This window comes from Lotus japonicus, chromosome 3 (assembly GCF_012489685.1).
Source record: "Lotus japonicus ecotype B-129 chromosome 3, LjGifu_v1.2".
Classification (NCBI taxonomy): domain Eukaryota; kingdom Viridiplantae; phylum Streptophyta; class Magnoliopsida; order Fabales; family Fabaceae; genus Lotus; species Lotus japonicus.
The window spans coordinates 66,776,963-66,794,131 of NC_080043.1; the positions used below are offsets into that span (position 1 = coordinate 66,776,963).

General features: G+C 34.5%; 2 protein-coding genes across 2 annotated transcripts; both read right to left on the reverse strand.

The window, feature by feature from the left end:
• Positions 1 to 382: 382 nt before the first annotated feature.
• LOC130745388 (protein MIZU-KUSSEI 1) lies at positions 383 to 4,236 on the reverse strand. The gene has a single exon (XM_057597601.1). The coding sequence runs from the start codon at positions 1,795 to 1,797 to the stop codon at positions 1,039 to 1,041; it is 759 nt and encodes a 252-aa protein (XP_057453584.1). The 5' UTR covers positions 1,798 to 4,236; the 3' UTR covers positions 383 to 1,038.
• Positions 4,237 to 4,357: 121 nt separating this feature from the next.
• On the reverse strand, positions 4,358 to 8,148 carry LOC130745387 (protein LNK3). The gene is made up of 7 exons (XM_057597600.1): positions 7,956 to 8,148; positions 6,848 to 7,141; positions 6,203 to 6,291; positions 6,023 to 6,099; positions 5,659 to 5,775; positions 5,426 to 5,571; positions 4,358 to 4,864 (listed from the first exon to the last, which is right to left on the reverse strand). Exons 2-7 carry the CDS (start codon positions 7,129 to 7,131, stop codon positions 4,609 to 4,611), a joined length of 969 nt encoding a protein of 322 aa, XP_057453583.1. The 5' UTR covers positions 7,132 to 7,141; positions 7,956 to 8,148; the 3' UTR covers positions 4,358 to 4,608.
• Between the last annotated feature and the right edge of the window lie 9,021 nt (positions 8,149 to 17,169).

Consider the following 17,169-nt stretch of genomic DNA (forward strand, 5'->3'; position numbering starts at 1 on the left):
GCCAAATATACAACAAGGGACTTGCTGCATCCACAGTGCCGAGTTCGGCATCCTTTGCTAAGTGGCATGTACGTGTAAAAGTAAAAATGCATATAAAGAGGCACATTATATTATCTAATGTATGCATAATAGTCATTTTGTGAAAAACTTTGGGGAGGCCACGACCCCCTATGTCTCTACTATGTTCCGCCTCTGGTGGTACTAGCTTGCGTTTTAATTGAACGATATTTACAAAGGTATATCATATTGTGGGGATTTGTCATTTAGCACCTAAGAGAGTTGCATCAGATGTGATAAAAATGCTAAGGGTGGGATGCTATGTGGAATGTAATTGTTGTTTGTGTGGAGTTGTGCTTTTTTCTCTACTGTAATTTGTAGCTTAGTTAATAATAGATTAGGCCTATTTGGCTATTTCTGCTGTCATGACAGCAACCCTTTTACTCTCTATTTACGTTTACAGTAAAAAAGCGCAGGAAAATTCGCAAGTATTAGTTATGGTGTTATATCCGAGCCAAAATTGTCCTTTTTTAATAGTGAAGGTGAACTCTTCAAATGATGTGAATCAAACATTTTCCAATAGGGAACAAATTTCACAATAAATAGACTTACATGGATACAAAGAAATTAATCTACATCATCATCATCCGTCCCCTGATCACCCTCTCCAATCTCCATGAAACAAACTTCATTTCACTATTTCTTACTTAGCTTAACTAGTAATATACGTCTATCCTGCAATCACATGTTGCCTTCTCTCCTTTTTTTCACTCTAAGAAAAGTATATATAGCACTTCAATAGAAAAGTTCCAAATAATTAATTAGAGAAATGTTAGTTTTTAGAACATAAGCGGTATACTTTTATTAGAGAAAACGAAGAACTATACAAGAAAAGACAAGATATTTTTTCATCTTGCCCATCATATATATGAATATATACTGTTCTAATTAAGAACATGCATGCAAACATTCATATATCGTGGTGCAAAAAGATGATTAAACATTAATTCTTGCCCCTTTTTCTCACTTGTTTCAATCAATTCAAACCCTAACGAAGAACACGCTTAGCTCAGGCCCGTTGGAATTCCCATCAGGCATCATCATGTAATAAGTCTCCGAGTCCTTGGACCCAATGACACGTTCAAAATCCGCCCTCATGTACGATAACTCGCCATCGTGTGGGTCTGACATCTCGTTTGGAAGCACGCCAACCGCCACGGTCACCGAGTGCAGCAACTGCATCACGTTCAAGTCCTCGTCCGTCGGCTCCCTCTTCACCCCGTAGCCTGTTTTCTTCCCATTGCAAAACAACGACCATATGGGCTCGTCCATGATCCTTGTCTTCTCGTTGTTGGGGGGCTTCTCGCATTCCAAGGCTATTCTGTTCAGCCCCATCCCCATCTCCTGGAGCAGCTTCCCCGTGGGGATGGCCAGCTCCAAGAGCAGAAAGGGGTGGCAATTTGAGCTTTCTTGGAAAGCAAGATTCACCCTCGCTTTCCTGTAACCGAACAGGGTTCCGGTTATCCTTGTGCCGCCATGTATGAATGTCTCACTGCTTCGGCTATGGCTGACTGTAGGCATTTTACATGACGGCACGATGATGGGAAATGACCGGAACACCGACCGGAATTTCCGGTAGAATTTGCTAGATCCGTGTTTGCTGCTCTTGCTGTTTGCCGGTTGAAGGGAGATCGGCCTGCGGAGAGGTAGTGGTGACTTGGAAGGAGTCGAGCCAGGTGAGGGTTCTTTGGATGCCGGCCGTGGATGTGGTGGCAATGGCAATGGTGACGGTGGTGCCATTGGTGTTGATCAGGAGGGGAATGAGGTGATGAGGAAGAGAAGAAAAATGTGGTTCAAGTTTGATTTGAAACAAATTAAGGTCATGTCATGAATGAACGTGTGGGTTGTTGGGTTTTCTAGGAAGTTATTATACAGGGTGTGAATTTGTACGAAGAAAATGAAATTGTGGGATGCACGTTAGGGTTTGGTGGCTGATCTTTTCTATGGAGGTTTGAAAATTACATGGCTGTTTTTATTATAAACAATCTTCATCGTATTGACTTTTGGTTAGGTGTTACAGTTTGATCAGTTTTTCTCTTCTTCTTGTTTCTGAAGAGATTAATCAATTGGTTTGCTTCAGTTGAAAACTAGGCTAAAGATAGGTAAAATGCTTGTTTCATAATTTCTGGAATTTCACGGTTATTAGTTTATTAGTTAATGGATTTTATGGTTTTTATCCCACAGCTGTAGTTGCTGGACATTTAACCAATATACCAGAACAATTAATTATACCTTTTTAATATGTATAGATGATTAATGACAATATGAACATATTATTGTCAAAAAAAAACTATATGAACATATTGAAATTAATTATGAGACAAGTTTAAAACGTTATCTCAAACTTTTTGAGTGGTCATTGCCATTTTCTCTAACAAAATAGAGGTCAAACTCAAAATCAAATACTTGATTCTAGAAGGGGATATCATGTTAAAAGCACTACTATTTAGCCCGTCCTCGTGGGATCGATATTTTATTACTACAATGTATATCGTGCATTTGCGGACTCACCATTAAGTATTACCTTATTGGCTGCCTCAACTTTCCTATTAGATTGTGGATGCTTGACGGTTGGAAAAGTGTTGCTTGATATAGAGACCCTTTATAACTCTTGGAAACCCTTGTAAATGAATTGGATTCCATTTTCTATGACCAGAAAATGACGAATTCCAAAGCGAGTAATGGTGTTCTCGTAAAAGAACTTATGTTCACAAGCCAAAGTGATGGTTGTAAGTGGCTCTACGTATTCACCTGGTGAAGTAGTTAAAACCTCTTGAGAAGTCCTCGTATTGCCTCCCCTTTTACCGTTTTTTCGCAATTCCTTATTTTTTTTTTCCCTTACTAGGTTTGAGATGCTGGCCACAACTGTTGTGAACCTCGGCTAGGACGCAAGGTGTCTGATGGTCTTAGCTTTGAGCATGAGGATTGAAAGTCTCTTCTTATATATATGTCCATTCATCAAGCAAAACTAGGCAGATATTCACTTGAGCTTCTTTACCTCCAGATCATCTCCTTCGAAAGTCAACCATTCTCCAGGTGTTGCTTGATATGAGTAATCCAATTCATCGTCGTATTGGTCAAATGCATTCACTACAAGAAAAACTATGATTCCTGGTAATTAATTTTTTTAGTTACACAATAAACAAGTTTCTTCTTCTTCTTTCCCATTTGACCCCTCTAAATTAAAAATACACTTTAAATCGTAATTGAAAAATTAAAGAAATGACGATTAATTTTTAGCATTTGAGTCTTCATGGACAATTTAATTAAAATGAACTATATTAAATAAAAGTGAAGTCAAAAAAGTGTGAAAGCGATCTAGTATTTTCTTTCGATATTCCAAGGTATAGTAGTGGTCAATTAGGAGCTCATACATCACAACCCTAAGTCCCTAAGGCTCACAACACATCAAACGTTTGGAAGTTTATAAAAAAATGGCTTTTTAAAAACAAAGAAATGATACAGTTTAGACTTTAGTATGGCAGAACTTTATCCCAAAAAAAGAAAAGAGAAAATTGGATCCCTCTTGCAAGAAAAAGAACTTTAATATCCTGGTGGGAGAAAGAAAAATAAAACCCACTGATTTTAAATTGTGAAAGTCACTTAATGGAGAGCCACGAATCCATGTCACTTATTAAAGTCATCACACTCACCTGATGCAATCGTCTCTTACCATTCAACTTTCCCATAGTATGTAGTAGTACTATGTAGACTTGTGTAATAATTTAATACTAAAGTCAGAGCCAGGTACCTATGGGCTATGGAAAATCTATTTTAAGCAAATAAGGTACTTCATCATTATGAGTGGAAACCTTACTTTACCGGAAAAGATTATGTATTTACTTCTCAGTCATAGTTTCTTAGGTCAGAGATACCAACATAATCATGAATTTTGACCTACTTCTTCAGTTTATTGGGAAAAAATGAATGATATTAAAATTATTCATATGTCTTTCACCCCGTTAACTAGTTTATATGATCTAGAATTCTGGCCTAATTATTCTAACAAAGAATTAAAATTTCCGCATATAAGATAAGTGGGTATGGACACCATTTTTTAAGTTTAATAAACTTTTACGTGATGGGGCATATTAGAAATACAATATCATTTTAAAAGTATATTTATGTGTTTTCATTTAAAGAGATAGTTGATTCGTTACGAACCCAAAAAATTGGTAAAACAACTTTTAAGAGTTCTGAAGTAAAACTTAATCATAAAAAATTTCAGTTCTAAATTATCTAAATGCACCCTGTAATATCATTTAACGGTATTAACCACCAAAGAATCTTAGACCTCTGGTATGCAAACAGCTGGTTCATAAATTCACTCATCCACACTTTTAACAAAATGTCAAGGTTTTAACCCCTAAGCATTCTAAATTACATATTGCATAATACAACTAATTCAGGTCCACTACCATATATACATGCAGATTACAGAACCAACAATAGTCAAAATTTCAGGCCTCTTTTTATCAACAAGGACTTACAGGGAATTGGTTTTCCTTATTTCTGGTTTAGCTAATAGGAAGATGCTAGCGATTACATTGTTTAACCAAACTCCAGCATGAAAGACTTCTTGATAGGATCTGCATTTGCAAAATCTGATTCTGTTGTAGTTTGTTGGTCCATTTGTCCAAACCTCTGAGGATAATGTGATTTTGGTGCATCATTCAAAGCTTTTGAGCATTTCCCTTGATTGTCGGGTGTTTCAAGTGCGTTAATCTCCATCTTTCTGAACATGAGATTCGCAACCGCTCTGTCAACACTGTTGGTCTCTGATTCCATTGGTTTCTTGTCCTTAAACCTAAACACAAAAATAACATGTCAATCAAGGTGTTAATCATGTAAGGAGTTTGAGAAAAACAAAACTGGTAGTACAGACTACTAGTATATGGAATTGTGTCTAACACTCCAAATTCTCATGTTACAATAAGAGTTGCAAAGAAGTGTCAGCTAATGCTGAAAAACTACACGATAGAGCAGAAATATCATTGATAATATTTCTGATTTTCTATGAACTACTATATAATCTGAACAAAAGAAAAGAAAATGTTTAGCTGATAGTAAAAGCATATTTTCATGCCCACAACAGATGTATTGGAGGAGTTACTGCAATTTTGTTATGCACTAAACCTAACAACTTAGAGCCCGTCTTCTGGATGCAGATCAAATAGCACTTATTGGAGATTATCTAATGTTCTTTTTTAGTAGAGAAACTCCAATAAGTGTTATTTGGTTTGTACCAAACGAGCTCTTAGTTTCAGAACAAACCAAGCAACAAAGAGAATTGCTGTTTCACCAAAGCTTGCAGCAACAGAAGGCCAAAAAGAACACAATAGATATGCAGCAAATCTAAATCATGTACCTGCGTGTTTCGTTCTGAACTACCCGTGCCATTGCCTGTTGCATGTTAAGATCTCCATCCAGGTCCTCTCTAACATGCTGTTGTTTTGTACTTCTGGCAAGGCGGTAGAGGGCATCCCGGAAACCAATGCGAGTCTTCTCAGTGAACTGATCATGCGAGAAAGGGAAAAAGTTAGCAACAAGTATTATTGCATTTAATCGCAAGCTAAGGATTTCAATTCTCAATTATGTCACCTGTGAAATTATTGACTCAAGATCCTGCAGTGCGGATTCCTCAACAGATGACTCCTCATGCATGACCTCATCTCCACTGGATTGCCCAAAAGGGTCCAAGACTTTGACTATCTGTGCCTGATAGATAAAATAATTAGTTTTACATTTTACATTACACCAAGCATTGAAAGCAGAACCACAAACCTATTTTGCAATTAAAATATGGATGAAAGTTAGTTACATTAGGCCCCATTACATGAGAATTTAGATGTGATTGCAATCTTTTGCTGATTATATGGTGCCTTATATTTGTAAAGGAAACAATCAACAACAAATTTATAATTTTGAAAGACCATTCAACTACAACATAAAAGGAAATAATCACCTCTGTATTCAGGGAATCCTCAGAGTTCAAGTTGCACGGAACATAATCTGAGATTGAAATATCTTTCTGTGACCCACCTGATGGAAAGGATGCATTTGTATTGATAAATGTTAAACACCCATATCATAGATATTTTCTAAGTTTACTATTTACAGTAAAATGTACCGAAAGAGTTATTACCAGTCGTATTGCTGCATTGGTTTTCAGGATAGAAGTAAAAGGGGTTTTGCAGGTTTTCAACACATGGAAAATCTTCAAGTTCAGAATTCCTGCATTGTGTGAAACATGTGAAGGATGTAAGATAAAACACAGTCATTTGATATGGATTAACTTCATACCCATGGTAAGCCAGTGAACATTGAATATCTCTGTTGGGTTTATTATGTATATAATGAAAATTAAAATAAGTCTTTTCTTCATTTGAACCACTTAAGAAAATAGGAGCCCTTATCATTCTATAACAGGTTCATGCCTATAGATTTCTGAGAACTATAAGCGTGTTCGTGTTAGGGTCCGTTTGTGTATGTGTATGGACCATTACACGCGCGTAATTCTAAAAGCTATATATTGAAGCCTTGGGAAATACGCGCGTCCAATTGTTCGGCAACACGTTTCTAAACAGATACTTAGTCTGTATTCGTTCTAATCTTTAAGATAGATATGGTAAAATTAGGAATGTAAAAACACCAGAGAGAATTCAATTTGCACTAAACTTGCTACAATCAGGAGCATTTTCATGCCAGGTTAAGGCATGTCAGAAGCTACAAGATTATCCTACAGGCATAAAACCAAAAAGTATCACAGTCCCAGAAGTTACTCTTGTACAAGTAAATGTCTTCCATCGGTTCGAAACTTGATAGTTCTTGAAGTTGATCGCAGGACTGATCTACATCATACTGAGAAGGTTCAAACTCAACTTCATTTTTGAAATTGAATTCTACCTCTGTTGAATTTTTATCCGTGATAAAAAACTTTTGGGATGAATAATAATCTTCAGGTGTGCTTATTCCCCATTTTGACCAATTCTCTGGTGAAGGAGGCCTATCCAATAAGTCTTGATCGTTCGGTACAACAAAATCATCAGTTCCACACCCATAGTACCAATCCATGATAAATAGTCTGTAGAATGACAAAAAAATTGAGATTAGCATACAGAAAATGGCCTTTATAATTAATTGGAAATATGCAGACTCTGCTTCCTTGTAGACATACAAGCTATTTGATACAAAAGAAAGGTGAACCAGCTATCCTAATTCCTATTGGATCAGCTTTTGTCACAATTAATTTTGGTAAAATTGATTACAGTAAAGGTGAGTTGAAAGTTAAATGATTTATGTTTCGATAAATTTATGAAAAATTGATTTTTGTTGGCTAAAAACTCAGAATTGTTTATGTTACACAGAAACTACTATCTCTAGCTTCTACCCGAATCGATTTTGTTTCTGAAATCAATTCCCCAAAATGAATCTTTAAAAACAATATTTTCATCCATAATTGATTTTACTCAACCTAGTGCTTAGTTACTCCACTAGGTGTTGAAAAGCCCATGAATCTCTTTTTCCCTCTAGTCTCCCAGGGAAAAGCTACAACATCCATCCAATATCAAGATCCTCAAGTTATTGAAACTCCACTGGTCATGGATTCACAGAGAACCCCTTAGAACCAAAAAACATTGACATATCACTTTCTCTTAAAAGATTAATGGAAAGTTTATTCCTTTCCCTCATCAAATAACCAAAACCCACTTCAATTAAACTTCAGAATGTTCAAAACCAAGCAACAATGAAAAATGAAAGAAGAAAAAAAAATTCCCATCTGAATTGGGGAAAATCAAGCTTCTTCAAAAACTGCATAATTTCTATAAAATTCACTCCTTACACACAAACAGTACTCCAAATACAACAACAGAAAGTGTTAACTGAAAATAACATACCTTGGTAAGGATTATGAGCAGAAAAGAGAGAAACCCTAGTTTCTGATTGATGAAATTGAGAACTAATAAACCCAGTTGGAAGGTATAGAAGAAGAGCTTGGAATTTTGCAGTTGTGAAAACAGAGGGTGCTGTAGGTTTTGGGTGTTGAAGTGGGTATGTATTTGTTTGTTATTGCTTATTATGATTGTGAGGAAGAGTGAATGAATATATAAGAGACCCACAATGACAGTTGTAAGCAGAGGAAGAAAGAGAGTATCATGAGTTTGTGGCTCAGAATGTGGAGATTTATTTTGTGGCCTAAAGTTGTCCATCTAAAACTGTAACCTTATTGGTCCAAGTATGAATGTGTGGGACCCACTTCGTTCTTATCAAAGATTTCAAACGCCTGGCTCAAAATCGAGATCCCATTTCACGATTGTGCCGCGAACCCCTCATTGGATGCGCAAAAGTTAAAATCATGAACAATATTTAATTATTTTTTATTATTTTTCATACTTCTTTCAGTCTTTCTTTATATTTTATCTTAATCTTAATCTTAATAATATATAAAGCACATCCACCAAAGTGGGCCACATTGCTACATAATTTTCACATATTTGCATTCTATTGGTTCTTACTATTTAATTTCCACATGGCTTATCCTGATTGGTTCACATTGATTAATTTTCATTAGTTGAATTTAATAAGTCAATAATTCAATAAATAAATTAATAAATTAAAAAGTTATTATTTCGGTCGACCATAAATGTTGACATTCAAACTTATTTTTCATGATAATGGCACATGAATAACCATAAATGTTGACATTCAAAAGTATGTAAATAACCAATTTGTTTCGGTTTTTTAAAAATAAAAAAGGGTAAAATATGAAATTAGTTTAAATCAAAAGATTCAATATTTCCTAGAAATCCGGATTTGCCCATACAAATGACGTGGATTCAATTTTTTTTAAAAATAACTGATTTGTTTTTTGTTTTTTAAAAATAAAAAAGGGTAAAATATGAAATTGGTTTAAATCTTTCCTAGCAATCCGGATTGCCCATTCGTGAATTAAACTGCAGTCTATGATTGAATCTTCATCATCGTATCTCCTGGCTCGTGGGTTGAAATTTAAAATTGTACATGTATAACCGAAAATAAAATTGATTTATTTCTTGCAATTGACTTTCATCTCAAATTTGGAATATACCAATAATTACGTACATGTGGAAAAAAAAATTCAAGGCAAGCCTTTATCAAACAAGAATATCATCTCAAATTTGGAATATATCAATAATTTACGAAATCAATGTTTTATATTTAAAAAATAATAATTTTTTCTTTTCATATAATCCCGCCTTTTTTCATTTTACCAATGCTATATAAATTCACATGCTTTTAACATTTCAAACACCAAAAAAATACCATTCACGTACTGTTCATTTTTTTTTCTCTTCATTATAATTGTTTTGATCATGGAGATGCAGAACTTTGTCATTCTACATCATATGGATCAAGGAAGGAATGGATAATTTTTTTTTTCATTCCTCTTCTGCATCTCTTCTGAAGAATTGCTTTTCTTCCTTTTCTGCAGTGCCTTCCTGCAAATCCTTCGACCTTCCCATTTCTTCCTTCTTCTCGAGGTCATTTTTTTCTTTCTTTTACCTTGCATCGCTGCTGCTTGATCGGAGTTGTCGTTTGATTTGCTCTGTCACACGACAGCCATTGCCGTCGATTGCCTTCGTCCCCAAATTTGAGCCTCCTATGATGCACGATAGAAACCCTATGCTTCATACCCAAGTTCAATCTCGTGTGCCTCTCCATTCCCTGCTCCAAGATCACCAGTGGCTTCGGTTTGAAGGCCCTCACCTTTGGTCAAATCGCACGGATCAAGTTGTATGAGTATACTTTGTTCATATTCAATACCTTAAGGTTCTACTTATTATTTTTTGGTTGTACTCAATTTCTTAAATTATTGAAACGAAAATTAGTGTATATGAACCTAGGGTTTCTTTTGATGTACAATTTCTTAGACATGCTAAGATTTCTCATTTTTTCTTACTCCTTTTTAACGCAGACACAATTTGATCTCTGCCATGGTGATTCATAGCTAAAAAAATTTAACTGAAACACGTTCCAACCAATTTGTGTTGAATATATTGCTGGCAATTGGAACCCCGTTACATTTGCAGGTAATATCCAAACATTCCTTTTTGGTGATTTGATTTATGAATCCTAATCAATGCATATTTTCTTCTTTGGCTTTTAATTTCAATTTTCTTTCTCAAAGCAATACACATTTTCAGCAAGTTTGATATCATTTACTTATCATTTATCTTTTTATTCTGTTGTATGATTTCTTAGACAGTGTAATACTTCGGATTTTTACTTTCTCATACTTGACACAGGCACCTTGAAAACAAATGGAAATTTTAACCAGAAAATTAATACATAATACAATTTCTAAAATGAAAAAGATAAAGCTTAGGGCCTGAGTCTTTGTGTTAGAAGTTAGAACATTGAGAATTAGGGTTGCGCTGAGGAAGATGAACAATAAGAAATTGTATCGTCACTAGAGCTGCACCGCATTGAAGAATTTTTTTTTATCTTTCAGAGAATTTTTGCAAGAAATTAGATAGATATCCGATTTGAGGTATCCTAGATATTTTGGTCAAAAAGAAGAGCAGGCCAGGCTGAACTTATCATGCTAACTGCGTTGATCCACTCTATATTTCCCCTTATAGGATCAAATTGAGAAATATGTCCCAATCTTCCATGTTGTATTTACATAGAGAACCTGTGCTCTAAGAAAATGATCCACTCTATGGAATAAATGATCCACTCTATGGAATACTCAACAGTTTGACACTAAGTTAGCTAAGCTTAACCAATTTTCCATTCAATTCTGGTGCAATTATGTGATCACACATGACCATGTTATGTGAAAAATTTGGACCCTTAATTACTTTTTTTTAATATAATTTGATGGTCAGTATTATTTCCCGCACAATTTTAATTTTCTCTCTCTATGTATGCATTAATGGCCCAAATTTCATTAAAATAGAATTAAATACTCATATCTTCACATAACATGATTATGTGAGAATTAATATATAAGAGGATCCAAATCTGTGAATTGTCTAACCTTAACCATTTCATGGTCAACATATACCTCAACCATTTAAAGCACCTTTACTTTGTGATGTGGATCTTGGTGATACGTCATGTAAATGTAGTCAAGTATGCAATTTCAGCTATATGGTTTAGAAGATTTTTTTTTTCTTTTTAGAATTTTTGCTTTGTTTTTAAAATGATTTCAATGTAATGTTTTATTTATATTTTCATAACTATTTCTCATGAAGCAGCGCCTACTTAAAAACCGTTTTTTATTTTGGTACCATAACTTTAATCATTTGGTTTATTTCAATTGCAGGTCTTAGTGATAAAATGGTGCAAAAGTTATCCAAGCAATTTTACCTTAGATAGTTAAAGATTAAAATGCTCACAGCGGTGATCGAGGTGCTCGCGGTTGCTGCGAAATTTCCAACTATTACTCTTTCTCTAACAGTGGCCGAGACTTTGAGCCTTAGGTGGGCTATAGAGTTATCGGCGCATCTTGGCTTCAGGCGGGTTTAATTTGAGACAGAGTGTTTACCTCTTTTTCAGGCTTGAAAGAAGGCGAATGGAACTTTTTATTTATTTTCTATTATTCATGATTGTCATAGTGTAGTTTCATCTTTTGATCATGTTGATCTTTCTTTTGTGCGCCGTGAGGGAAACTCTTGTGCTGACTACCTTTCCCGAAACGCCTCTACCTTCTAGGATGTTGTCTGGATAGAGGAGGGTCCCCCGGAGTTGTCAAGCTTTTTGCGTTCAGATGTATTGGCTTCTTTGCCGGATTTGCTTTGATTTAATCTAATTTACTTATTGAGTTCAAAAAAAGATGAATATAATTTTATATTTAAATTAATAGAAAAGTAGATTTTAATATAACTCCCTTAGGTATTTACATATGTATAATACATTTAAAATAAAAAATATATAAAAATATAATAATTTGATAGTGAATAAAATATACAAATTAATCATGATTTGATAATTTGTATAAAAATATATGTACAAATATAAGTTAAAAATAAGATAAAAGTAATTTTAAATTAAATTTCACAATGTCACAATATAATTTCATGTTAAAAATGTACTATATCACAATATAGTCTACTTTTTGTACAAATTATCATAAGGTAAAAAAGTCTCATGAGGAGGAACACTTTACATGTAAAACTTTCATGATGGTAACAATATGTCGTATGGTGATTAGAAAACAATATATATACATATTATTAATAGTATGTATAAATCGTTATAACTATTTATATACATCCTCTACTCTACGGGATGTATCATATGAGAATGAAGCTTTTATGTGAGAGTGAGAGGAGTTATTATGAGCCATTACATTTAATGATGAACGGTCGAGATTAAAACATGAAGTCATGCAATTTTTAAAAAAAGTCACATGACATTTTTAATTGATCATGTGACAATCACATGATGATTAAAATCTTTTGATCTTGACCGCTTATGATTAGATCTAATGGCTCATAACAACTCCTCTCACTCTCACATAAAAACTTCATTCTCATATGATACATCCTCCATCCTCTATGTATATAATTACAACTATTTATGTTTAAATGACAAGTAAAATCTCCCACGGGGAGGAACGCTTTACATGAAAATGATTTCATGTTAAAACTAATTTAAAAATATATTTTTATATATAATTTAAGTACAACTTTCATGATTTTAATAATTTTTTGGCATCAAACAATTCATTTTAATAATTATAGGAGTATCTATATATGTAGTTGTGAAATGTGACAGTGAAATTATAATATGCTGGAATTAGAAAACATTAATATATATATATATATAGTTACAATTATTTGTTTAAATTACACGATAAAAAGCATATCTTTCTTGACACATCTTAGGTAAAAAAAAACATAAAAGGAAACGTTCGTCCTAGAATTAAAAAAAAATCGTTGTGTTGCATAAAAGAAAAAGTTTAACTATCTGTCTTGGCACATCCTTCTCATTTGTTGTCCAATCTAATGACGGGGGTGAATATGAGGTCTAAACATCTCAAAGAAAAAATTTGAGCTTACGATAGAGCATTTTATTTTACATTAATAGTCGGTAAAGTTAAGTCCTCAATCAATGACGGTGGTGTATCTCATTAATTCATTTTGAGTGGACAAAATTTTCAAAAAATTGGATGTTTATTGCCGAAAAAATGACAGCCAAAATTTGCGTAATTGTATATCTATGACACTCTTAACAAGACATTTCACAAATGTATCATTTTGGATATGAACCATATGCTTACAATTGTTAATCATTTATTAAGTGAAACAATTTTTATATTAGTTTATTTCGGTGTGTACATTAATGTAAAATGACATGTTTTAGGCGACAAACAAACAGTTTAGGCAAATCTTTGATTAAGGACATAACTAAGATGATTGATAAAGACAGTGGGGTTGCTCAGTCATTTAAAAGAGTAAGGGATTACATGACAACTGGTGACTCCAACAATTTTTGTCTTATAATATACAAAGGAAGAACTAAATATGCAAGACTTTACAATTTACCAATATGAAGTGATTGCCTTGATTGTTGGGGACTTTAACAATATAGATTGCAAACGGGATGTTGTTGTTAATAATACTATTATAGGTTAACTTACCAGGTTTTAACATGATATATATCCAATTTACTTATTTATGTTTTTTCAATTTTACAATAAATATGAAATTTAAGTAATTTATTCATGTATAGAAAAATAACAAACTAAAATATGGTGCAACGCAATAATCATCATATATGACATATAAGATGTATTAAAAAAATATAATTGTTGGTTAATTTGGTCATATATAAAAAAATTACTCCCTCTGTTTCTTTTTAAGTATCGTTTTAGAAGAATTTTTTTGTTCATATTTAACTGTCATTTTGATGTTAAGGTTACAATTTGTCAATTATACTCTTACCTTTTCAATAACTCCACTTCACATTTTTCATAGATTTTTTCTTTCTGAATAACTCTCATTCTCATTACCTCTAGAATTGGAGGTAAATGGTATGAGAGAGTGGAAAAAATTAACAATCCACTATCTTGGTTGGAGAGCTTTATGACTTTATGACTGGGACGTGAGAGGGTAGAATGGAAAATAACTCTAACAATCCACTATCTTGGTTGGAGAGCTTTATGACTTTATGACTGGGATATGAGAGGGTAGAATGAGAAAAAACTCTAACAATATACTATCTTGGTTGGAGAGCTTTATAACTTTATGACTAGGACGTGAGAGGGTAGAATAGGAAAAAAAAACTCTAACAATCTACTATCTTGGTTGGAGAGCTTTATCACTTTATGACCGGGATATGAGAGGGTAGAATGGGAAAAAAACTCTAACAATCCACTATCTTGGTTGGAGAGTTTTATGCTAAAACGACGCTTAAAAAAGAACGAAGGGAGTACTATCTAAATTATTGTGCAATGCAAGATTCATCATAACTAACGTATAACATATTTTACAAAAAGTATGGATTTTAATATATTTATTAATATATTAAAAAATAAAAACTAATTTCCGTGCAACGCACGGGTCATATCACTAGTAATATATAAAGTCCATCCACCAAAGTGGGCCACATTGTTAATTAATTTCCACATGTTTTCATTTCATTGGTTGTTACTATTGAATTTCCAAATGTCCTAATCTTATTGGTCCACATTAGTTAGTTTTCATTGGTCCAAATTAATGAGTCAATAAACCAATAAATAAATCATTAAATGCCACATGTTCACTACAAAAAAACTTGTTTTTAGTGGCACTATATTTGTGGCATTTACCAAAAACTGCCACAAACTGATTTTATTTTGGCATTTAATTAGAATGCCACTAATTTAAAACCTCTTCCTAACTAATTAGTAGCTATTTGGCAACAAACTGATATTACTCTGGCATTTAATTAGAATGCCACTAATTTAGGACCGCTTCCTAGTTAATTAGCAGCTATTTGGCAACAAACCGGTATTACTCTGGCATTTAATTAGAATGCCACTACTGCATTCCTAGTGAATTAGCAGCTATTTGGCAGCAAGTTTTCTAAAGTGGTCTTTCACCTAATTACTAGTGTGCTAGAGAGAGACTCTGCAAAGCTCAATTATCAAACATTCATTACTTAAGTTTCTAAAATCTCTAAAAGAGCACACTCTTTCGATTTCTCTCCCTTGATCATCGTTTTCTCGCCGCTTCTCCGTCTCCGAGCAAGGGTTTTCTTTCCGTCGTCACATTAGAACCCACTCCGGCGTCAAATCCTGAACCGTTTTGGAGATAACCATCTCAGGTGCAGAGGATCGACGACAATGTTGGTGCCATTCAGGAACTCGTGGTAGAGTTCACCGGCGGCGTTTTTGTCAGAGAAGTTGCTTGATTGAGCGAGGAGGGCGACGATGATGGCGTTGCAAACCGTGAACTCGAAGACAGGGTTGCGGCGAGGGTACAGAGGAAATTGGCGGAGACGTTATGAGCGAAGGGGGAGTCATGTTAGGGTTCAGGAAATTTGCAAAACGGTGATGCAGAGATCCAGAATGCGAAGGGTTTTTGAGATGCCTTTGAATGGTGTTGAGCTCCGTCGAGGTTCATCGTCATTGAAACTCGTCACTGGATTTTGTGCAGCTTTTTCTTTTGGTATGATTCGATCAACCTTTTTTCATGTTCTGATAGTCCTTATAGTTAGGGTAACTTGGAAATTTATGGAAATTTTGATTAACTTGAAAATTTGTGGAAATTGTTGGAACATGTTGCCTTGCATTTTGTCAAAACAACTGATTGTCGAAGCAGATGCCGTGGCATCTGACCTCGTGAAGCTAGGACATCAGTCCTCAGCTTGTGTTTCTGTTATGGGCCTTCTGAAGATTTGCTGAAGATATGTTTTTGAGTTACTTGAGGAGCAAGTAACTATTCCAAAAGGGTTTTAGTTGTTGGGTTGTTATTTGTTGAAACAATCTTTGTTAAAAGATTGATTTCTATCTTTACTTGTGCAATAAGAAACCGAATCTATCAAGATTGCGTTTTCAAATTGCTGTTATTGGAATCTGTTTCTTCAGCCCGTGCTAACCCTAAAGCCCATGCTACCGCTGCTGAAGTCTATAAAAGGATGAAGACCTATAACGTGAAGTGAACCGAAGCTAATAGAGAGAGATCAAGTGTTTTAGGGTTGTTCATTGTTCTTTATCCTTGTTTCTTGTGAACAAACTTTGCTCCATGATTCTATAAAGCAAAGTTGTGTTCTGTGTTCTTTAATTCTTCAAACTCTGATTGTTGATTGTTTGTTACCAATCACTGTGGCAGTGATTGAGAGAAAGGGAGAGGGACTCTCATACTTAGGTTGAGATACTAAGTAGAAATACACTTGGGTAGATTAGGAAGTGAACTATGAACTGTGGTGTTCATGAGTGTCTGTAATTCCTGAATCTTGAGATAGTGGATTTCCTTTCTTTGGGTGCAAACCCTCCAGACGTAGGTGAAGTTTCACCGAACTGGGTTACCAATCTTCTGTGTTCTACTTTATTATTTTTCTGGTTTTGTTACTGTTAGTCAGTTGCCGAACCGGTTGTCCCAGCATCGCGTTCGACATCTGTCCTGTGCGAGAACTGTATTTACAATTGGTATCAGAGCAGGCACCCTACTCTGTTGGGTGAGCTCCAGGGAATATATTCTGTTCTCAAGGACAACATTATGGATGCAAGAAGATCAATTTATATGCCACCAATTTTGGATGGTACCAATTATGACTACTGGAAGGCTCGAATGATGGTGTTTCTCAAATCTATGGACAGTATAACATGGAAGGCAATAGTCAAGGGATGGAAACATCCTGTGATAGCATCCACAACTGAATTGAAGCCTGAAGATAAGTGGACAAAGAAAGAAGATGACGAAGCTCTTGGAAACTCCAAAGCCTTGAATGTTATTTTTAATGGAGTTGACAAAAATATGTTCAGGTTAATTAACACATGTACTGTGGCTAAAGAAGCATGGGAGATTCTCAAGACTGCTCATGAAGGAACATCAAAAGTACGTATGTCAAAGCTTCAACTTCTTACAACTCAGTTTGAAACTATGAAGATGAATGAGGATGAATCCATATATGAGTTTC